This window comes from Podarcis vaucheri (genome assembly GCF_965113315.1).
Source record: "Podarcis vaucheri genome assembly, chromosome: 14".
In the NCBI taxonomy this organism is placed as follows: domain Eukaryota; kingdom Metazoa; phylum Chordata; class Lepidosauria; order Squamata; family Lacertidae; genus Podarcis; species Podarcis vaucheri.
The window spans coordinates 50,781,734-50,805,885 of NC_138752.1; the positions used below are offsets into that span (position 1 = coordinate 50,781,734).

At 49.4% G+C, this 24,152-nt stretch overlaps 1 protein-coding gene across 1 annotated transcript in view; it reads right to left on the reverse strand.

Annotated features, from left to right (window-relative positions):
* The window catches only part of INTS1 (integrator complex subunit 1), an 87,117-nt gene that overhangs the window by 46,641 nt on the left and 16,324 nt on the right, over positions 1-24,152 (reverse strand). The window contains exons 9-23 of the mRNA XM_082199599.1: positions 23,793-23,934; positions 23,520-23,696; positions 22,013-22,121; positions 20,681-20,801; positions 16,455-16,532; positions 15,660-15,817; positions 12,972-13,068; positions 12,691-12,782; positions 10,811-10,871; positions 10,178-10,375; positions 7,549-7,678; positions 6,465-6,644; positions 4,465-4,614; positions 3,308-3,487; positions 1,277-1,381 (exon numbers count right to left, since the gene is read on the reverse strand). Of these exons, the coding sequence (XP_082055725.1) occupies positions 1,277-1,381; positions 3,308-3,487; positions 4,465-4,614; positions 6,465-6,644; positions 7,549-7,678; positions 10,178-10,375; positions 10,811-10,871; positions 12,691-12,782; positions 12,972-13,068; positions 15,660-15,817; positions 16,455-16,532; positions 20,681-20,801; positions 22,013-22,121; positions 23,520-23,696; positions 23,793-23,934 (1,978 nt within the window). The remainder of the gene's footprint in view (positions 1-1,276; positions 1,382-3,307; positions 3,488-4,464; positions 4,615-6,464; positions 6,645-7,548; positions 7,679-10,177; positions 10,376-10,810; positions 10,872-12,690; positions 12,783-12,971; positions 13,069-15,659; positions 15,818-16,454; positions 16,533-20,680; positions 20,802-22,012; positions 22,122-23,519; positions 23,697-23,792; positions 23,935-24,152) is intronic.

Consider the following 24,152-nt stretch of genomic DNA (forward strand, 5'->3'; position numbering starts at 1 on the left):
CAAACAATCTAAAATAGAGGACTTTTAAAAAACAAATCTGCTTTTATAGTTCCAACAAAAAACTGGTTTTCTTCCCTCGAAGATGATTGTGAGTGTGGGGAGAGTATTCAAGGTGAGAGAGTGGAACTGGATCCAGCAATGGGGAAAGCTGATCCTGTGTCGCTAAGAGAGGATGGAATAGCAAGCAGGGAGAGCACCCAATTAACTCTAATTAACTCTAATTGCAAGAATGGTTGAGCATATCTTTCAACAAACTAGAGGTAAAAGGTAAAGGGACCCTTGACCATTAGGTCCAGTCGCAGACGACTCTGAGGTTGCCCACTCATCTCGCTTTATTGGCTGAGGGAGCCGGCGTACAGCTTCCGGGTCATGTGGCCAGCATGACTAAGCCGCTTCTGGCAAACCAGAGCAGTGCACAGAAACACTGTTTACCTTCCCGCCGGAGAGGTACCTATTTATCTACTTGCACTTTGACGTGCTTTCGAACTGCTAGGTTGGCAGGAGCAGGGACCGAGCAACGGGAGCTCACCCCATCGTGGGGATTTGAACTGCCGAGCTTCTGATCGGCAAGTCCTAGGCTCTGTGGTTTAACCCACAGCGCCACCCGCGTCCCTCCAAATTAGAGGTATTGCCTCTCAAATAACCCAGCTATCCAAAGAGGTCCACAGGTTATCAGTTAATAACAAGCAGGCATTAACAGAACACACCTAGTCCAAAGTCCTGTCCTCACACCAGACAACCGTGGGAAACCTGCAAGCAAAACCCAAGAACAGGAGTTCTCTCCCCCTTCTGCAGCTTCCAGCAGCTGGTTTTCGGAAGCCCATTGCGGTGGAACCTTGGTTCTCAAACTTAATCCGTCCTGGAAGTCCGTTCGACTTCCCGAAAACATTCGGAAACCAAGATGCGGCTTCCGATTGGCTGCAGGAGCTTCCTGCACTCAATCGGAAGCAGTGGCCGATGTTTGGGTTCCAAAGAACGTTCCAAACCAGGACACTTACATCCGGATTTGCGGCGTACGGGAGCCAAAACGTTAGAGCTGCAAGGCGTTCGAGAACCAAGGTACGACTGGACTTAGAAGAGGCGCCAGGTACCTGTGGCCCTCCAGATGTGTTTGAACTCCAGCTCCCATCAGCCCTCCCAGGGCGGCCAGTAGTGAGGGGTGATGGGAGCTGAAGTCCAGAAATGTCCCCAAAGAACCCGCTAAGGAGAACGTGAAGAGGGAACCACCACAGAGCTGTGTGTTCGGCCCTTAAAACGGAAGGCCTCTCTCTCTCACCAGCGCGAGATCGTTGTGCTGCCCCTGTTCCTCCACTGGAGCATGGTGGGAAAGGTAAACCAGGTAAGCACTGATCGTCTGAGGATCCGTCTCCATGTGGATGGCCTGGAAATGGCAGAAAGAATTGTGTTTCTCAGCCTCAAGAGGGCTCAACACTGACTAACAGAAAACTGGGAAACCCTTTTTATTTTATTTCTCTCTCTTTCCTTTCTTTTTTCATTTATTTTATTAAAGATTTTCTTGCTTTACAGAACAGATAGGTTCTGGAAAGAGAAGCTGCTGAATTGCACTCATTACCAAACTTAAAACCATGGAGAGACCTGGTCTGAACAAAGACATTGGATTCTTATCTCATAATACATGACTAAGCCATTTTTCACCTTCTCACCCCTTGCCTTTTCCTGTAAGACCTATTGCAGTCGTTAAGAGTCGTCAACAGGCTCATCTCAGCTATCTGCCAATCTCCCATTCCCACCACCCTTCTGAGTAATACCCCTCCCCACCTTCTCACTATATAGAAGGATCTGGCAACTTCTGTTTCAGTGTATCTGAAGAAGTGTGCATGCACACGAAAGCTCATACCAAGAACTAACTTAGTTGGTCTGTAAGGTGCTACTGGAAGGAATTTTTTTATTTTGCTTTACAGAAGTATGTGTACTGTCTCTTATATTGTTTCCATGTAACATTTTTACAAATCAGTTTCATTTGTTGAGACATTGGGGGTGGGGAGGGGTGGAAGATGGGGTGGGGGTCGGGTGGTGATGTTTCTATTTTGCTTAATGTATGTAGGGTTTGGTGTCAGCGTTGCTCGTGCTGTTCATTTGTGTTCCTTTGGTGGTGAGAGAGGTTGGGGTTGGCCTGGGGTGTGGCTGTTCATTTGTGGTTGGCTGTGGTGGTCTTTGTTTTCGTGTGTGAGTGGGGTGGGTGGGTGTTTTGGATCAGGTTTGCCATATTGATTTGTATGCTGTTGGTGGATTATTGTTATTGTCTTGTTGGGCTGTGTTTCTTTTTTCTTTCTTTTGCTTCTGGTGTGTGTGTGTGTGTGTGTGTGTCCCCTCTACTCTGGGTCAATGAGGAACCTGTGTAAGAGGCAGGGAAGGGAAGATCTCCCCGGGTGGGAGACTAGGAGGATAAACTGGAAGCTCCCAGGTGAGAGCTGGGGGGGGGTGTCCAGCCCCTTCTGGGTGAAATAAGGCTTAAGATAGCTCCATCCAAGACATGAGGGATAATAGCAACAACCGGGGGAAAGAAAGACATAACATCTTTCAAAGACAGGAAGAAACACCGCGGACAGAATAACCACCGCACACAGGAAGAACAAGGATCTAGTTTTGAGTTCCTCACTTGCAGTTTTATAAACCATTTAATGGGTCGACACAAATAGAAGTGATTAATATTGCAGTTGTTGTATGAGGGATTATTATCATGACCCGAATGTAATTGAAATTAATAAGATTTTGGAACGCAGAAATAAAGGAAATAATCAAACCATCAAATTTAGCATGCCCCCTCATCTAAATTATATAATTCAGTATTTGAACAATTGGTATTAATAATTGTACTATAAATCGGTATTGTTATAATGAGGCTATTATGGGACTGTAATTGAAAAACTAATAAAACTAAAATAATAATAATAAAAATAAAACTCTTTTAAAAAGAATTAAGGATTAAAATCTACCTTTGAGAGAGGGCTTTGTATTCTTTCTTTCTTTCTTTCTTTCTTTCTTTCTTTCTTTCTTTCTTTCTTCATTTTTATTTAGATTACTTTCAGTAAAATTTATGGGGAGGGGGGAAGAGGGCCCAGTACTGCTTTTCTAGCTATGTAGCACGTGGACTGGGGCTCTTCAGAGGGTGCCCTGGTGTCAAGCCCATCAGTTCTTAGATAGATCATTTATTACGGTCAAAGACCAGCTCGCCATCAGTTCCTTACAAGGTGAAGGCCAGCATTTTGAACTAAACCGAGAAACAAGTCGGATTAGCAACTGAAATGGAGCCATTTTCCGTGTCGCCCCGAGCAGGAGATCTTACCTGCTGCAAAGCAACAGCAGTGGCGGCCCTAACGCTGTCAAACAAGGGCAGTTTGGGCAAGTCGCGTAGGAGCCACTGGTAGCCCTGCAGGAGCTCTGAGTCCCCAGAGTCTTCCTCCATAGGGTGGTCCTTCTCCTCTCTGTCACGGAGTCCTCCTTCTGAAAGCACCAAAGACAGGCCCTGCAGGAAGGACAGAGGCAGATCAATACAATACAGAGACCACTAAGAATTGAAGAGTTGGAAGGGACCCTGAGGGTCATCCAGCCCCCTGCAATGCAGAAATCTCAACTGAAGAGTCCATGGCAGTGTCAGGAGCTCAGCCCTACACTCGAGTAGGACCCTGGCAGAGACACATGCCCAACTGACGCGTGTTCTCTCCCTCCTGGTCGATCATTCGGGAGCTTCAAAAGCTTTCTTCAGCCTGAACATCACAGTGACCAATGCCAACAGACACCGGCACACGTAGGGATCCACAGTCTTTGCAGCTTGCGTGACAGATCTCAGCAACTCAGCATTTTGGCTAATCTACTTTATTTACATCTAAACACACACGGAGCACTGCAACATGGCTCCCTCTCTCTCTAGCATCAGACAGCAAAGAGGGGGGGAAAAGGACAACAGTCCTACTGTCTCCTCTCAGCCTCCCCTTTTCCCAGGCTAAACATACCCAATTCCCTCAATCACTCCTCATAAGGCTCGGTGGCAAAACTATCTTTCAAAGAAGCCAACAAAGGGAGTAAAACACCCCCCAAACCCTAAACAGTCTAGTGAGGGCTGCATTTGCTCAGAAGCCGTGGAATGTCAGCTAGAAAATATAATAATAATAATAATAATAATAATAATAATAATAATAATAATAATAATAAACAACCTGGAATGGAGAGTTGACTGAAGACCCTGCTTAACTCTCCATCAGCTTAGGATTTAATAATATATCGGCATGTTTTGCTGCACTCGTTGTGCTCACTGCCATTTGAATCTTATCCTTTTATTTGAAACCCACATCCGAATGGGTACAGAGGGCAACAGATGCCCAAGCTACCAGTGGAATAAGCTGCCTGTCTTCTTGAGCTGAAGAAACGTCTTCCCGTGAAGCGGTCCCGTTGTCAGGAGGCTCAAGAGAGGCCCGGCGACACAGTCCTCGCCATCTTCCTTACCTTCATGGCCAGCACCCGCGAGGCCACCTGGGAGGAGCTGAGGCGCCTCAGGAAATAGTCGAGGACTTCGCACGTGGTCTGCTCGTCGGCCTTGGGTCCCAACAGCAGGTCCTGGAGGCGCCCAAGCAGCTGCCTCTGCTTCTGCTGCCTCTGTGGAGAAAGAGGTCGCTGTTTCTTCCCAGCGGTTCCCCAGCTACTGGACCGCTGAGAGCTGATGTGGGGTAGCAGCTAACGTGGGAAGGCCAGGGCAAAGGAGGCTGGGGTTCAAAGAACCGCTCAGGCCGCATCCGCACCGTGCATCTGAAGAGCTCTGAGGCCCTTTAAACAGTAGTAGTAGTAATAATAATAATTTATTATTTATACCCCGCCCAACTGGTTGGGTTTCCCCAGCCACTCTGGGCAGCTTCCAACAGAATATTAAAAAAAACAAGAATCTATTAAACATTAAAAGCTTCCCTAAACAGGGCTGCCTTCTGATGTCTTCTAAAAGTCTGGTAGTTGTTTTTCTCTTTGACATCTGATGGGAGGGCGTTCCACAGGGCAGGTGCCACCACCGAGAAGGCCCTCTGCCCGGTTCCCTGTAACTTGGCCTCTCGCAGTGAGAGAACCACCAGAAGGCCCTTGGCACTGGACCTCAGTGTCCGGGCAGAACGATGGGGGTGGATACGCTCCTTCAGGTATACTGGACCGAGGCCGTTTAGGGTTTTAAAGGTCAGCACCAACACTTTGAATTGCGCTCGGAAATGGACTGGGAGCCAGTGTAGGTCGTGTGATGTGGTCTCTGGCTTCCCCCAGAGAATTATGGGGGCTGCAGTTTGCTAAGGGTGCTGAGGGTGTTTAGGAGATCTCCTGTACCCCTCACAGGGCAACCACCCCCAGAGTGGTTGAGCAATCAATTCCGCTTCACAGGAAACTCTGGGGAAATGGTAGCTCTGAGAGGAACATTGGGCTCTCTTAACAACCCTCAGCAACCTTAACAAATGGTGGCTGTCTACCAACGCTATCCAGTACGCTGGCTGAGACCCTACCTGCCTGCAGACTGTCTCGCCAGAGTGGGGAATGCTCTAGTTATCTCCCGCTTGGACTACTGCCATGCGTTCTACGTGGGGCTACCTTTGGAGGTGACTCTGAAAGTACAACTAATCCAGAATGCTGCTGCCAGACTGGTGACTGGGTGCAGCCACCGGGACCGCATAACACGGGTCCTAAAAGACCTACATTGGCTCCCAGTACATTTCTGAGTGCAATTCAAAGTGTTGGTGCTGACCTTTAAAGCTCTATGTGGCCTCAGCCCTGTATACAGTGGTGCCCCGCAAGACGAATGCCTCGCAAGATGGAAAATTCGCTAGACGAAAGAGTTTTCTGTTTTGGAGGTGCTTCGCAAAACAAATTTCCTATGGGCTTGCTTCGCAAGACGACAATGTCTTGCGAGTTCCTGCTGGTTTTTTTCCCTTCCCCCCCTTTTTCTAAGCCGCTAAGCCACTTATCAGCTGATCCGATCAGCAGTTAAGCCGCTAAAAGCCGCTAATAGCGCTAATCCGTCAATGGGCTTGCTTCGCAAGACGAAAAAACCGCTAGACGAAGAGAATCACAGAACGGATTCTTTTTGTCTTGCGAGGCACCACTGTATCTGAAGGAGCATCTCCACCCCCATCGTTCAGCCTGATATCCAGCTCCAAGGGCGTTTTGGCAGTTCCCTCACTTGAGGGTCGATTTCAAAAAAATCCCGCTGGAAATATGGTTGTGTCCGTGTGGAGATGGCATCAGTAGCTCATGTACTTCTAGCTCGCATAAAGAGTCAAGGACTGAGCTTCTTACCTCTCTACTACTATCCATAAAAGGTCGCTCAACCATTGCTACTATGCCCTTTCTATTGTTTGATTATTAATTTAAACCTCCAGACTGCACTTTGTATAGTTAGGTTTTCACCTCTGTCTTCGTTAAATTTTATTTTGCTTTATTGCTATGGCTAGCGGCTGATGCAAATAGAGAGCACCTACCTCTCGTTTCTTAGCACGCTGCTCTTTGCTTTCTCCTTCCTCTTCCTCCTCGCCAGAGGCGGATTCGTCAGCGGCGTCGTGCAGAAGGAATTCACAAAGGCACTGCACCGGGAGAACATCCAAGGAGCCCTCGCTGGACTGAACCAGGTCTGCCAGCCATGGCATCGATTGCGAAGACGCCTAAAGAAGAAGAGGGTCAGGTTTACCTGTGGGACTGCCTCAGCCCACCTAAGCCCTGAGACCTCTGGGTATAGGGAAGTATATAAATTCAATAAATAAAATAAATAAAAAATAAGCCCGCTCGGCTGCTTCAGGCTGCAGAACGGGCACTGCTACTGGCGCCACACAATACCTGCTCCACATCTGTAAGAAATCCATCTTTTGAGTGAGGAGGCTACTACACTTTGGAACTATTGGTAACAGGCAGCACTCTTTAAGGTGCTTGAAAAAAACATTTTTTTACTTAGGCAAGCCTACCCAGATACCCAGAATGTTGACATGCCTTTAAATCTTGTTTTTTAGTTTACGTGGTCTTAATTTTTCAAATGTTCTAATTGTTTTTAAGTTTTCACTGAGAATTTTATTGTTTTCTTCTCTGTGTAAATTGCTTTGAGGTGTTTTTTTTTAAAAAAAAATATATCCTGCGGTGTATACATTTTATGAAATGAATGAATGAATGAATGGGTCTTTGAAGCTGGTTGGAAAGCCGGAACTGTTGGGATCGACCAAATAACTGGGGTGGTGGAGGAATTCTGCAAACAGAGGGCCGCCACCAAGCAGAGGCAACCGTGTGCCGTTCCCAACACTCTACAAAAGCCGCCCCATTTCCAGCCTCACCCTTCCATCTCCTCCCAACCCTCTTTCAGTCTTGCTCCAATTGAACAATCCTTGCTCCAACATTCTCAGCGCATCCAGACGTTGAGTCGAACCATTTGGTGCGACCCCAAAGGCTCCCCGTTTCCCGATGGATCGCATTCAGAATGATGAAACCAAGCGGCAGCCCTCTGCTGCCTTCGATTCCCCTGCCTTCAATTCCCCCCCCCCCACACACACATGGCACTTCCCAGCTCTGGGGGTGACCCACCTGCCTCTGGATGATGTTGAGCAGGAAGTCGGGGTGTCTGCTGCGGCAGAGGAGGTGCCCCAAGCGGAGAGACTGGTTGAAGCTTTTCACCTGGTCCAGGACAGGCTGAGGTGGCCGGCGAGGGGGGCCCCTGAGAAGGGAACACAAAGGGGTCTCTTGGCTTTTCTCCCAACACTCCCCACACCTCCACTGCTTCCCTGAAGGCTGCTAAAGGCCTGTCTGCCCCGAGGGAAGGCAGACGCGAGACAGCACAGGCAAAGGACAGCACACAGGCCAGAGCGGCTAGGGCAAAGCTGTCAGACCGACAGTGCACAAAGAAAAAAAATATTAGTACAGTCACTAGGCTGGATGAATCCCAAGCCAAAATTATGATTGCCGGAAGAAATATTAACAACCTCAGATATGCAGATGACACAACCTTGATGGCAGAAAGTGAGGAGGAATTAAAGAACCTTTTAACGAGGGTGAAAGAGGAGAGCGCAAAATATGGTCTGAAGCTCAACATCAAAAAAACTAAGGTCATGGCCACTGATCCCATCACCTCCTGGCAAATAGAAGGGGAAGAAATGGAGGCAGTGAGAGATTTTACTTTCTTCGGCTCCATGATCACTGCAGATGGTGACAGCAGTCACGAAATTAAAAGACGCCTGCTTCTTGGGAGAAAAGCGATGACAAACCGAGACAGCATATTAAAAAGCAGAGACATCACCTTGCCAACAAAGGTCCGTATAGTAAAAGCTATGGTTTTCCCAGTAGTAATGTATGGAAGTGAGAGCTGGACCATAAAGAAGGCTGGTCGCCGAAGAATGGATGCTTTTGAATTCTGGTGCTGAAGGAGACTCTTGAGAGTCCCATGGACTGCAAGAAGATCAAACCTCTCCGTTCTGAAGGAAATCAGCCCTGAGTGCTCACTGGAAGGACAGATCCTGAAGCTGAGGCTCCAATACTTTGGCCACCTCATGAGAAGAGAAGACTCCCTGGAAAAGACCCTGATGTTGGGAAAGAAGGAGGGCACAAGGAGAAGGGGACGACAGAGGACGAGATGGTTGGACAGTGTTCTCGAAGCTACCAGCATGAGTTTGCCCAAACTGCGGGAGGCAGTGGAAGACAGGAGTGCCTGGCGTGCTCTGGTCCATGGGGTCACGGAGAGTCGGATATGACTAAACGACTAAACAACAACAACCTCATGTTACGTTTACTTCAGGTTGAATGTTTTCAGGTTGCGTCCCATGGCGACGTGGAAGTACCGGAAATGGTTACTTCCGGGTTTCACCACTCTTTGCCACTTGCACATGCGCAGACGCGCAAAATGACATCACGCGCATGTGTAGAAGCAGCGAATCTCGACCTACGCATGCACAGACGTGGGTTGCGTTCTGCTCATGTTGCGAACGGGCCTCCGGAATGGATCCCGTTCGCAACCAGAGATACCACGGTATTAGTACCGGCTGCCAGCTGCCCTGAGGGGACTCTGTGGCTCTCTACATTTTCCGCTTATTTGATCTATTCGTATCCCGCCTTCCTTCCGAAGTTGGGATCCAAGGTGGCTAACACCATTATAAAATGCACAGAACACAAATTACTTAAAATCAGGAGTTGAAATATCTTAAAAAGCAATTGAAAACCCTGCCAGCAGTCCAGGGTTCAGCATCAACAGCACCTTTGTTTCCAAAGGCTGGTCTGAACAGGAAGGTTTAGCCGGCCAGCAGAAGGATGAGAAGGAAGGAGCCAGACTAGCCTCTCTCGGGAGGGAACCACACAATTTGGGATCAGCAGAAAAGGCTCTCTCTCTCTCTCTCATATCGCCAACCGTGCCTCTGATGCTGATGAGACCAGGAGAAGGTGCTCACTCGAGACTCTTAGCACCCAGGCAGCTTTGTATAGAGAGCTATGGTATTTCAGGTAGCCTGCACCCAAGGCGTACAATGTTTTATGTATTATACTGAATAATTTTATTTGTTTTAGTGTTTTAATCATTACAGTCATACCTCGGGTTACAGATGTTTCAGGTTGTGTTTATTCAGGTTACAGACGCTCCGAAACCTGGAAGTACCGGAACGGGTTACTTCCGGGTTTCGGAGGTCGCACATGCACAGAAGCGCTAAATCGCGCTTTGCATATGCGCAGAAGTGCCGAATCATGCTTTGCACATGCACAGAAGCGCTGAAACGCAACCCCCGTGTGCGCAGACGCGGCGCTGTGGGTTGTGAAAGTGCATCCCACACGGATCACGTTCGCAACCCGAGCGTCCACTGTATTATGACAATTTTTTTGTTTATACCCTGCCCATGTGGCTGGGTTGCCCCGGCCACTCACAGCAGCTTCCAACACATAAAAAGACAATAAATCACCAAACATTAAAAACTTCCCCATACAAGGCTGCTTTCAGAGGTCTTCCAAGAGGTGTCTGATGGGAGGGTATTCCACAGGGAGGGCTATTGAATCCCCACCACCACCCACACCTTCATTTGTGGTACATCCCATGATTTCCCCCCACTTTGAAAGACCTGAACTTGTGTCACATTCTCCTTTGGAATACAATTCCCATCCACCCCAACCGGCACAGTTCGAATCATACGGAGGGCGCCGGGTTGGAGAAGGCTGCCCTGGGGGAACAGAGACCACTTACTGGGGATCCAGGCTGGTGAGCTGAGACAGCAGGAGGCTGCTGCTCTCCGTGATGGTCTGCTTGGTTGACGCTGCCGCCAGGTGGCCCTCGAAAGCGAGGATTTCTTGCTTCTCCCGCTGCGAGATCTGAAGTTCGCGGCTGATCATTTCCGTGCGGGTCTCTTCGTCCGTCAGAGTGCAAGGAGGGTAGGAGTAATTGCTGAGAGGGGGAATATATGACCACAGGAGAAGATCAACAATGTTCCCTGGAATCACATTCAGGAGGGCAGGCACCACCACCCAAAAGGCCCTGGTGTTAAGAGGACATAAAACCAACCTCAGGAGCACAGAGCACTGTAAAGAGTGCCTCTTTCGAGGTTAAAAGCTGTTCAGTCAGAGCTATCAGAAACTCCTGCCCTGCCTTCCCAGCCCTTCCCATTTTGAGTTTCCATCTGTGGTCAGGACAGGAGGATACCTCCTGTGCTAATCTTCAGCCTTCAGCTGGTTCCCCCACTCTTTTAATGGTAACGCAGCACCCACCTGCAGCCAGAAATTGTACAATCCGCTTGGCCCACTCGGGAATCAGTCTCCACATCCTGCCCTATGTACAGACTAAGCTTCAGCTCCCCAAAATAGGCGGGATTAGCATACTTACTTTGTCATGGCCATTTCCATGAGCATCTTTAGCGTGGGGTACTCGTCCCAGGCAGCCAGACCTAAGACACAAGTGGGGGGGGGGAGAGAGAGAGAGAATTGAGATGGCACCATGCAGAACAGCCAGAGGTTTGAACACAGCTCTCTGCAGGACTCTGCCCAATGACACACCTCTCCCCAGTAGATCACGTGTTATTTTTGGCTGTCAGTTCCTTCCTTGAACTGGTGCCTTCTAGAAGTCGTTGGAATACAATTCCCATCACCCTCAGCTATTATATACAGTGGTGCCCCGCAAGACGAATGCCTCGCAAGACGAAAAACCCGCTAGACGAAAGGGTTTTCCGTTTTTCGATGCGCTTCGCAAGACGAATTTCCTATGGGCTTGCTTCGCAAGACAAAAACGTCTTGCGAGTCTTGCGATTTTTTTCGATTTCCCCCCTTTTTCTAAGCCGCTAATAGCCTTTTAGCCGCTAAGCCGCTAAGCCCTTAATAGCCACTAAACCGCTAATGGCGCTAATCCGCTAATAGGGTTGCTTCGCAAGAAGAAAAAACTGCTAGAGCCAGTGTGGTGTAGTGGTTAAGAGCGGTAGTCTCGTAATCTGGTGAACCAGGTTCGTGTCTCCGCTCCTCCACATGCAGCTGCTGGGTGACCTTGGGCCAGTCACACTTCTCTGAAGTCTCTCAGCCCCACTCACCTCACAGAGTGTTTGTTGTGGGGGAGGAAGGGAAAGGAGAATGTTAGCTGCTTTGAGACTCCTTAAAGGGAGTGAAAGGCAGGATATCAAATCCAAACTCTTCTTCTTCTTCTTCTAGACGAAGAGACTCACGGAACGGATTATTTTCGTCTTGCGAGGCACCACTGTGTGTGTGTGTGTGTGTATATATACACACACACACATATACATACACACACACACAAATATACACACACACACACACACACACACACACACATATATATACCGTATTTAGCGCTCCATAAGACACACTTTTTTCCTCTTAAAATCTAAGGGGGAAAGTCTGTGTGTCTTATGGAGCGAATGTGTGGTCCCTGGGGCTTGGGGGGGGGACCCGGGCTTCCCCCGCCAGCCCCACAAGCTCTGGGAGCAGCGGGAAGGCTACGCGCAGCCTTTCCGCTGCTCCCTGACCTGCTCTTTGGGGCTGGCGGTGGGGGAAAGCGGGGCTTCCCCCTGCCAGCCCCAAAGAGCAGGTTGAAAGGAACCCGAAGCCTCCAGAGCGCAGCGGGAACTCCCGCCGCACTCCGGAGGCTTCGGGTTGCCTTCACTGAAGCTTGGAGAGCGAGAGGGGTTGGTGTGCACCGAAGCTCTCCACCGCTGCGCTCCGGAGGCTTCGGGTTGCCTTCACTGAAGGCGACTGAGCGCACCTTGAACGCACCTTGTTTTAGAGGGGGAGAACAAGAAAAAAAATTCTCCCCCTCTCTGCACAGCGCCCCTTCAGTGAAGCGGGAGGAGAAATGGAAGGGGCTCCGTTTCTCCTGACGCTTCGCTGAAGGGGCGCTGAGCAGAGAGGGGGAGATTTTTTTCTCTTGTTCTCCCCCTCTAAAACAAGGTGCGTCCTATGGTCGGGTGCGTCCTATAGAGCAAAAATACGATATATATATACACACACACACACTGTATACAATTAAACGGCCATGGCTTCCCCAGCAAAGAATTATGGGAGTTGTAGTTTGTTAAGGATGCTGAGAGTTTCCTCGCTATTCCCTTCACAGAGCTACAATTCCTTGAGCTTCCTAGGAAAAGGGAATGACTTTCTGCCATTCAGAGCACTGTAGTTTGGTAAGGGGATATAGGGTTGCTGGACGAGATGAGCCCTGGGCCCGATCCAGCAGGCTCTACTTTTTGTCCTCATTACACTCACCAATGTTTTCGGGGTTGAATGCGGCAACAACGAGCAAAAGAGGCCAAGCTTTCCAGTAGAGAGTAGAGATGGCCAGATTTGGAGGCTGGTACCTTCAAAGCAAACAGAAACAATCATATTGCATTGCTGTAGTTTAATTAAAATAAAATATTGTTTCCCTTGCCCAAAGATGCTCTAGACATAGCTGTTTACTATTCTTGCCCCCCTTCCTTATGTTTTCTGCTCACAATAAAATTAAGTTATTCTCTCTAGCCCAAGAGTTGCATGCATGCCAATGTTACCCAGGAGGCAGCTGGATGTTCTCTGGGTGGTGGTAAGTGCACAGGTTTAAGACGGCATCGATCAGTTGGATCCTCTCTACTCTCAAGACTTCAAGATCTAAAGAAAGCAGAAGTATATCGTTAGCTGTGTGTTGATGCAAAACCGTCCTATTCAATTTCTTAAGACTGCAGACTCAAAACTAGTGGAGTCCTAAAGGAAAACGGGGCAGATTCGATGAAGGGGATAAGGAAATTGGGTTATACAGGAGTAACAGAAAGCACAGCTAAGCTGGCCTGGGTTTGGTCCGTCGCCCAGATAGGATGATGCCCATGAATGCTGCCCCATGGAGCTTTGCAGAAAGAAAGCAGGATAGAAAAATAAATGAGTAAGAGTGGGGAAATAGAGACAAATACATTGGGAAGACACAGGGAAGTTTATAAGTGAAAAAGTCCTTCTGCCTCGATTGGAAATCTCACCTAGACTCCATTTAGCCTCAGAGGTTGTGAGCAAACTCTGCTCTAATCATATTTGTACAGTGGTACCTCTGGTTGCGAACAGGATCCATTCCGGAGCCCCATTCGCAACATGAGCAGGACGCAATCCATGTCTGTGCGTCTGTGCAGGTTGCGATTTGCCGCTTCTGTGCATGCACGTGACCTCATTTTGAGCATCTGCGCATGCCTGAGCGGCGAAACCCGGAAGTAACCCTTTCCAGTACTTCTGGGTCACCACGGGACACAACCTGAAAAGATTTAACCTGAAGCAAACGTAACAAGAGGTATGACTGTATCTTCTTTGCTGCCATGAGGGCTAGCCCCTTAGGTTTCACTTTACACACGCACACAAAAGGGCAACTTGTGTGTTTTTTTTAAGAAACAGGATTGATTTATTTGGCAGGTGTTCATCCTGCTTTTCAACTGGAGTCCTCACACCGTTTATAGTAGAAAGGTGGAAACTGCGGCCTTGCTTATCATTTCCCCCCATCGTCCTTGGCCAACAGCCGCGCTGGCTGGGTCCAGTGGGTGCCTAGGGCGGTGTGCCCAAGGGTGGCACAAGCCGCACAGAAGGCTTCCGGAGTCTGCCTGCCTCTTCCCACTCAGCTGCCCTACAGCCGGGGGAGGGGGGGAGGCAGCAGGCAGACCATTTGGGCAGTGTGGAACCTGCGGATGCCAAGCCACCACGCGTCTGCCAGGAGAGATGCATGGTTCGGGCACGCTGCAGGCCCCACGGTGAGTGCTGCCCGGCATTTGGTCACACACACCCCCGGGGTGAAACCCGGGACGCCCCGCACCCACTGCACATCCTTCCTCCACCCCGGCTGGGTCTGATGCGAACTGGAGTCCAACAACAATGGACGCTTTTGTTGAGTTCCTACCTAGAACTAGACTAGAACTAGTCCGTGTGTGTGGTTTGGGAGCTGCACGGTCAGGGAGAAAACAATGCTGTCCAGGGTTGTAAAGACTGCGGAGAGAACACTCTTCCCACTTTGGCTCAAATCTATGCTTCCAGGTGCCATAAGAAAGCTGCAGAGATAGTGCAGGATAGTGTTGTTACGATATAGCTTGCTAACTCAGCTGTAGCATGTGTTACTATTGTGGACAACCCAAGACAGGTTAAAGGTGTGTCTAAGTCAGAGACAAAGACACAACAGAGAGTTGCTAAGCGTAACACTACATTCCCTAGCCAAGGTAATGCAGATACACTCATTCCTTGGAAGTCAGACAACCAGAGAGGTACACTGGGGAAACCAGTGGCGGGTAGTTCCAAGGGTGGAACTGAAACAACAGGGGAGTGTTATATGTATAACAACTGTTTGTTTTCTTCTCTGGATCACGCTTTGCTCGCTGCGCACATTGCTTCATATGGGGGAGTATGTTACGATATAGAAGCGATGCGGCCGCGAGCTGGCAGCTTGAAAGCAAAACATAATGGGAATGTTGGGACTGTTTCCGTGGGAAACAGAGGGACAGTCTTTTCACAGTGCGAAGCACCGGAATTAGCTGAGAGTGTAATATGAGCTGTACAGGAAGTACAGTAGGTGGAGTTTCTCTCTCTGCTGTTGGAGTTTGAAGAGAGCAGACGTGTTTTTCTATAACGCTGCAAAGACAGAAATAAAGGCATGTAAATACGTTTCTGTCTATCTCTTTCCCCTGCCCCTGGGGGGGGGGCAGGAAAGAGTGGTGTGTTCTTCTTACGCTGAGGAGGATCGCCGATCGCGACCTCTGCCTGGATCTTGCCGGGAAAGCAGACAGGGAGGTCAATCGGTGATTCAAGCCGGGTGCCTGGAGAGTGACCAGTTTCTCCTGAAGGCAGGCTTGAATCCCGACAAGTGTGCACCCTGGAAATGATCTATTTCAGCTTCTGCCTTCTGGAAGAAGGTACAGGGTTATAAAGACTAGGACGAGCCGTCTGCGAAACAGTTTCTATCCAAATGCGATTTTGGTTTTAAACACATTGTAAGGAGTCTGTATGGAAGTATATTGTATTTAGAAATGGGGTACCATTTAGGGGGCTAACCAGGTTGGGATAGCAGGCTTGTTGGGTTTTGAATGTCTTATGTGGATTTTTCAATTTCGTTGACAATGACAATAAAGATTATCACATCGTAAATGACCCTCCGGGTCCCTTCCAACTCTACACCTGGAGATGCATAAGCAAAATAAAACTGGTGGGTATGCGAAACCGAGGCTTCACTGCCAGAATCCTACCGTCTGCCTGCACAGCTGCTGCCCGTTTCACCAGATGGTCTGCAAGCTCCATGGCGTCGGCGGGGCCGAGGGGGAGATCCCGCGACAGGCCGATCACGAGGATGCGCATGAGTGTGTCTTCGAGGATCGGCACTTCAGAGCAGAGGCGGAGGTAGAAGCTGGTGGGAGGGAAGGGAGGGAGGGAGAGAGAGAGAGAAAGAGCTACTGGCTTCCAAAGAGTCAGTCCATATGGGGTGCAAAGTCAAAGTGATCAGCAAACCTAGCTGTCAAGTTCTGTTGCTCGAGAGTAACCAGGCAGGACTCCGACCTGTCTTTTACAGGCTTTACTTTTGTGCAAACTATTTACAGTGAAGAGTGTCATAAGTTCATGTCTGGCTCCATCGCTAGCAGAGTGGTCTGTTTTTGTACCTCCCCCAACATAAAAAGTTTCATCACCCCCAGCCTTTTCTGCCCCTCCCTGCGCCCCAGACTACTGTGCATGATGGGTGATGGCAAAGGCGTGCCTCCCTCCTCTCCGGCTGGCTAAGGCGCAGTGTTAAGGTTCTTGCTAGCATCCTCTGGTCCTTGCACCTCCTCTCCACTGGAGGTGGGGCTTTTCCCCGGAAGAGGAACTGCTTTGCAAGATTTTTGGAGGCTCCCTGTAACACAACTGCCCTTCTATCTCTCACCTCTGGCCGATGGCAGTTCCCTGACACTAGCCAATAATCTTTCTGCGTAACAGTGACAACCTTTTCCCCTGGGCTTTTGTGGGTTTTAAAAATAAATAAATAAAGCCAAGCCAAGCCCCCGACTTACTTGCGGTCGCTCTCGGGAGGCCAGTTGTCCCATTTGTAGTAGGTCTCTGGCTGCTCTGTGAACAGCACTTTGTGGAGGCTTAGAAAATAGGGAAAAGCGATGTGTCAGAATCAGTTGATCCAGGAAGAGAGCGTCAAGGTTCAGGAGCCCGAGAACAGGAGGAAATGTTTCAGGACTGCACAGGAGCAGCAAAGTTGCTCCAAAGGGATTCCCTGCCTGCCCACCAAGCTTTCAAGTGGAGGGGTGACAGGTATGGTGCTGTCCACCAGGCAATGGCTTTTTCTACCTGCCTTGCCCCACCGTCCAGCCCCAGGAGTCTTCATAAGGGAGCTGTTTCCAGAGGAAGAACTGTAGGGGTGAGAGACTTTGTCATCATGTGGGGGTTGGTTTCCCCGGGGCTACCCCACCTCCAGCCCGAGGAACCTTCAGAAAGGAGTCGCTGCCATGGGTATTGCCGTACTTTTCCATGTATAAGACTGTTTTTTTCTTGAAAAATCATGCTAAAAAGTGGGAGGCGTCTCATACACGGGTAGTGCATAGGGTGGACGTATGATTGGTTGCTGCCGAGGCTGTCAGCGGCTATTGTGTGTGTTATTGGTTGCTGCGTCAATGGGTGGTGTTGATTGGCTGAAGCACTGACAGTCGGACAGGTGATTGGCAGCTTCTGTCGGCGATGGGACAGGCGGGAGGTGCATTTAGCGACGAGTGTGGGGGCTCAACAATTCAGGTCAATTCTCCGCAAAAAAATAGCTCAACTCAACAACTCTGTGCCATTTCCCCCCATTTTCTTATATTTGAGTCCCCCAAAATAGGGGGCATCTTATACATGGGGGTGTCTTATACACAGAAAAGTATGGTATGTGCCTGGGCATTTTAATGAGCTGAACAGATTGAAAGATTATCAGTCATGGGGATGTGGGGAGTGTGCGTATGAATTGAACAGCGCTTAGTTTAATTTTGGCTGCTATTTTGCCAACGTTAATATTGCTTTCTAGATTACGAATGCTGTAGTCCTAAAACATGGTTATAATTGTGATATTTAGTTTATTTTGTAGTAGTTGTTTTGTTAATAGCGCCTTATAATTGAAATTGTTTCACTGATGATTTGTAATTGTTTTTCTGGCGACTTGCTAATTATTCCACGAGAGTTATGCTGTATTTGTAATGCTATTATGTCGTTGTTATTTACTGCTTGAAGCAGGGATTTCCTCATTTATAATAATATAATAATAATAAATTATTATTTGTACCCCGCCCATCTGGCTGGGTTTCCCCAGCCACTCTGGGCGGCTTCCAACAAAGATTAAGAATACATCTGTCAGGGTTGCTTCCAGATCCTAGCTCACAGAGGATCACGCTAGCCAGCGATCGTTAAATAAAAGTCTTTATTGAGTTACAGTCTCCATTCTCAAGCTGCTGCGCGCAACTCTACGTCTTATGCTTAGATCGGCGAAGCTCCGTCTGAGTCTCCGCCCCTTGTGCACCAACTTAATATCCTAGCCCTGCTCCACCTTTTCCGCCTGACGGTTCTCCTCTGGGTCCCTCTGCCCCCCTGGGTCTCTTCCTTCCGGGATTCTTCTGACGCTGACCCCCCTGACTCTCCTGTCTCCTTGCGCCGGGCTTTAGGACCTGGCTCCCTTTCCGGGCTGCCTACTGCGCCACCTTCCTGTGCACTTGAACTTGGCGCGCGCGCCCAACCTTCCACTTTCCGTCTAACCGTCACTTCGCTCCCCGATGAAGGTGTGGCCACTCCTGACTCGTGCCCTCCCTCCTGTTGTGAGCTGCCCGCGCTTGAGCCCTGGCGCCCTTCCTCTTCCCTGCTCTCTGGCGGTGACGCTGGTCCCGATTTCCAACTGCTCCCCTCTGAGTCCCCTCTGGCTCTATCTTCCTGGGGTGTCCCCCTAGTCTCCCCCCTTGCCCTGGCCACTGGTGCTCCTTTTTGTGAATCTTCTGATTCACTGGAAAGACTCGGGGATCTCGGGTCGTCGTCATCACTCATCCTTTCTTCTGCCTCCTCCCCCTCGCTCTCTGTTTCCTCCCTTGCCCTCACCTCTGCTCCTGAACCCCTGACAACATCAAAATGTTTGAATGAAAATCAGCATAGAAATATAATCCATCAATCAATGTCCAGCAGCTTCCCTGAAAATAAAGAAATTCCTTCCAGTAGCACCTTAAAGACCAACTAAGTTAGTTCTTGGTATGAGCTTTCGTGTGCATGCACACTTCTTCAGATACCAAGATACTTCTTCAGATAGTGTGCATGCACACGAAAGCTCATACCAAGAACTAACTTAGTTGGTCTTTAAGGTGCTACTGGAAGGAATTTCTTTATTTTGACTATGGCAGACCAACACGGCTACCTATCTGTAACAGCAGCTTCCCTGTCCTTGTGGGGATTCATGGCCTGTAAGTGGGCTGGGAGTTGTACCGTCTCTCCCTGGGAGCCAACACCATCCCCTCTGTATCTTCCAGCTGTCACACAGGTCATGGATCTGGGGCCCCCTTGTCATAAGAGCCTAAGAAGAACCTGCTGGCTCACACCAGTGGCCCACCTAATCCAGGATGCTGTTCTTAACACTGGCCAACCAGATGACTGGGGAAAACCCACAGGCAGGCCTTGAGCACAAAAGCAACTCTCCCCTCCTTTGTTTCCAGAAACCGGTGTTCAGAATCATTGCTGCCATCAGTAGCCTTTTCCTCTGCGAAATTGCCTAATCCTCTTTTAAAGTCATCCAAGTTGGCGCCTGTCACTGCTTCCTGCATGGAGCTCCTGTCGGATTTCAAGCCTTATCAGAGGAACTGGCCACTCTCCAGGCACCCGGCTTGATCTCCTGGTTGACCTCCCTGTCTGCATTCCCGGCAGGATACAGGCTAGGTCACTATCGGCGATCCTCCTCAAGCGTGAGAAGAACACACCACTCTTCCCTGTTCCCTGCCTTCCCCCAGGGAGGGGAAAGAGATAGACAGAAATGTATTTACATGCCTTTATTTCTGTCTTTGCAGCATTACAGAGAAACGCGTCTGCACTCTTCAAACACCAACAGCAGAGAGACAAACTCCACCTCCTCTACTTCCTGTACAGGTCAAATGACACTCTGAGCTAACATCCGGTGCTCAGCACAGTGAATAGACTGCCACTTTGTTCTCACGGTACAGTCCCAAACATTTCCACAATGTTTTGCTTTCCAGCCAGCTGCAGCTCGCTGCCGCATTGCTCCTTTTCCGTAACAGCTCCTTCCATAGCTTAATATGTGCTGAATCTTTATCGGTCCTGAATCTTTCCACAAGATCTCTTGGCAGGGAAGGCGCAAGCTCCTACCTTATCAGAAAATGCATGCATGTCCACCCACCCCCCATTCGGAGGAGGTGGAGTTGCGGGCGTCACGCCCCCCCCCCAGCGCAATTGGGGGGATTCCCGGCCACATCACCTCCTGGCCAGCCAATCGGCTGGCTCTGGGGGCGTGGCCTGTCCTATTTAAAGCAGGACATGGCCAGGGATCTCCCTCTTTCCCCACCTGCCAGCTGTTCCTGCTTTTCCCACCCTCCCGCCCTATAAGGTTTTCGTTCCTTGACCTTGCTATGGACCTTGGTTGGTCGCCGTCGAGGGACCTGGTAGGAATTTTCCCACTTGGCAAACTGGCACCAGCCACTTGGTTTTCGCCTGGCTCATAGCAAATCATCACAACTTTCTGGGTATTGGCGGTTAGGCATTGGTATTGGTATTGTTTTGTAGATGGAAGAGGAGAGGAAGCGCCATCACCTGCCCAGCATATTGAAGGGTAGTCCGGTAAAGGATTCTGGGGGAGCATGGCCCTGTCCGAAGTCTGGGGAGGTGAGGGCCTAAGGCACGCCCCCAATTGGTCACCCTGGGGGGAGTTCCTAGTTGATGTGCATCAGCAGGACTCCCCCTACTGCTGGTTAACCCTTCCTGGACTTCAAGCAGATGTGCTGAAGTTGGATATAGTCGGTGAGGTCCAATGCCTAAGCCAATACCTCTCATCACCTGTAACAAATAAAGTTGTGGCCTTATTTAGCCCATTGTGTCATGTGTCATTATTTCCACTGGGGGGGAGGGCGCCATGCAATTCTGATTCTCCACCCTCAAGCGCCTCCTGGCTCCTAGACCAAATCCTGGTCTGAATTAGGGTGCTTGGAGGGAACCCAGGAGGGGTCCCGCAAGAGGCCGGTGCATCATCAACGCCATCATCTCCAGCTCAGCTTCTTACCAGTGAACGTATTCTTTGGGAGCCAGTTTGGTGATGGAGGGAACCACCGTGTGCAGCCACCAAACCGCGTCCCTCTGGATGGCTGCGATCTGGTTCTGGAAGGCACGCAGGACCTCCAAGTCTGGGGAGAAGGACAGAGGCAGAAGGGGGTCAGAAGGAACGTCATCAGGTCCTAGGACGGCAGAGCCAGGAAGCCCTCTTGCACACAGCCATGGTGGAGAAGGGGCAAAGGCGAAGGGCAAAAGTCAGCATCTTCCCCATCTTACTTAAAACAGGTGGGCCAAGGTTCCAGGCCAGGGGTGGGCAATCTGCAGCCCAAGGGGCCTCATTTCATGCACCTCTTGGCCTGATTTCAAAAGCCTTCCAGAAGTGATCAGACCTCTGGGCAAGAGAGGTCAAGTCCTTCCCTGGGCTGGGATGAAGCAGGAAAGCGAGAGGGAGATGCAAGGGTGTGGAGGGATGGCTGGAGGGAGAAGAAGGGGCAAGAAAAAGAGAGATAAAAAGGAAACAGGGTAGTAGGAAAAGAGAAAGGGTGGCCCCACTCTTTTTGGTGTGACCCTGCCCACCACTGGTTTCAGTCCTGCCCCCCAACCAAAATGCGGCTCCAAACAGGTTACAATGGGAAAATGTGGCTCTCAACACAAAAGCCCTGTTCTTAAGTCCGGGCAGACAGATCTGAAGGGTGGGTGGCGGGAATAAGAAAATTCATTTTATTTATATTTATTAATTGGAATTTATGTACCACCCTATACCCGGAGGTCTCAGGGCTTTTGTTCACAGAACAAAATCAAAATGTAAAACCACAATATATATAATCAAAATGAAAACAACAAGCCAATAACACCCCCCTCAAAAAAGAACCACATTAAAAAAATTAACTGGAGTTCAATTTTTTGCCTGCAGGAGTAATCCTGTTAACAGTGTTCAGATGCAGATAAAGATAAAGAGATTGTAGGATCACATGATCCCTGGGAAAAGAGAGGGATCCTTTGCTGCAGGTCTGGCGCTGGAAAACACGGCCCCCGACTCTTGCAAACGAAACCACTGCTGCTGTCTGTGCAGTTTGGGCATGCAAATGTTTCAGCTTTAATTGATAAAAGAGGGCAACGCTCTCGAAACAGGCTGTGGGACTGACAACGCACGGCAACAAAGCTCAGATTTTATGATGACAGACATGTGATGGAATTAATAATTTTATTTATTTACATGCTTATTTTCACATCGGTTCTGGGCAGCGTCTCCAGAGCAGGCCCACAGATCCTACATGTCTACCCAGCTCCCTCTTCCTTGCCCTGTTTTTAGAGACTAAGCCAGGAGATGCAACCCACTTACTCTTTTTCTCTCCTTTGTCCCACGCGAGGCCGGCTTCCTTCACCTGGGCAGTTATGCTGAGCATCATGGAGACGGCCAGCAGGTCTGTGATGTGGATGACAAAGCGGTCCTGCCGGGGGTAAGAGGGGAGGATGGTGAATATGGGGGTGGGGGTGGCCGGGAGGCAGGACAGGCCCCCCGGCAAACGACACATACATGCCAGCCTGTCTCTCCCTTCTGCGTGCCGCTCGGGAGATCCATCAGTCTTCTTCCCCGACGTGCTTCCGTGACTCATGTCTTGGGACGTGAGCGCACACTGCCTTAGCAGAGTCAACAACAGCAGAGCTAGACTCGAGGTGTGAGTACTAAGCTACCACTATTATATACAAATCAGGACAAAGGAAAACATGGTTCCTCTCTCTCTTCTTCCTTGGAGAGAGGGGGATACAAAAATACAACAACAGGACGGAACAGTTTAAATCAGGGGTCAGCAAAGTTTTTGTGGCTTGGGCCAGTATGCGGTCCCGCAGACACTGCGGTGGGCCAGAGTGTGTGTACAAGCACGCATGCGGAAATGCTATTTCCGGCGCTCCTTCCAGTGCGGAGGAGGCATGCGCAGCTTCCCATTGGCTTCATCCCGCTGCCCTGCGGAGGCTTCACAGGCTACCCCAGAAGCCACAACAGCTAGACGGAGCCCTGCGGAGGCTTCGTGCAGCTATCCCTGGCTTTTGCGGAAGGTGCATCTTATGGTCCTGTGCGTCTAATAGAGCGAAAAATATGGTAAACATCGCACACAGGAAATTTATAGGATGTAGAACTTCTTTTACAGAAATAAGATTCATTAAATCTGATAATACGAATGGAAGTCAAAAGCTCTGTAGCTGTGGATAAGGGATTAAGAACAAGACTGAGTGTTCAGTGGTGCCCCGCAAGACAAATGCCTCGCAAGACGGAAAACTCGCTAGACGAAAGGGTTTTCCGTTTTGGAGGTGATTCGCAAAATGAATTTCCTATGGGCTTGCTTCACAAGACGAAAATGTCTCGCGAGTTCCTGCGGTTTTCCCCCCCTTCCCCCCTTTTTCTAAGCCGCTAAGCCGCTTATCTGCTAAGCCGGTCAGCCGCTAAAAGCCGCTAATAGCGCTAATCCGTCAATGGGCTTGCTTCGCAAGACGAAAAAACCGCTAGACGAAGAGACTCACAGAACGGATTGTTTTCGTCTTGCGAGGCACCACTGTAGTTGGATTAATTAAGATTTTGGAAGCAGGATGGAAAAAAACCCACATTCCACCTTGAAATCCAGCACACAGGAAGTCGCACAAAACGTATAATCGGCTTTATAGTTGGTATATATTGGCATATGAATTGTAATTAGAGATTGACAAAATGTGGTTTTTATCGGATTTTAGTAATTGAAAATTGCAAAAAAAAAATTACAGAAACAAACAAAAACAAAAACACGGAAGGAACACACCGTACAAGGCGCCTTTTGCAGAAGCAGCTGGTGGGGGAAACTGAGCAGGCCTCCTACCTTGAACTCCATCTCAGCGTACTGAGGCTCCTTCCGCTCCTGCATGAGACCGAGGCAGAAAGCCTGGAAGTTGATCTCGTGCTTCGTCTGCTTGATGATCTCCCGCAGCAAGGCCCGCGAGGCGCGCAGGTAGTCGTCTTTGTTGGTCAGCAGATCTTGGAAGACCATCGCCAGGAACTGGGAAGAGAGCAAGGAGGAGATGCTGCGTTGGCAAGAGGGGGCTGATCTGTCCCACAGGCTGCTTCCCCAGCCCTGGGCTAACCAGCCACCTACCTTCGGAGCGAGCTCTGGGCTGTGCTGCAAAACCGTGTAGAGAATCTGCATGTTGTTGGGATTTCTGGCATTTGAAAGCTCGTTGAAGACCACCGATTTGACCACCGTGCCCAAGTTGTCCCGGTGGGCGTTCAGCAGCTCCCTGCAGGAAATGAAGTTTTTTTAAAAACAGGGGGAAAGCTTATTTACGCAAAAGAAAAACAATACTATATAAAATGTAGGAAAAAGAGGAGTGGGAATTCAACAAAAGCACCTGTCAAGGCACGTCAAGACCTCCTCAAAGAATAAGAAGTTCCAGAGTTCATGTTACATACATTAAAGTTGCCAGATCTCCATAACTGCCCACTGCATATGTAATAA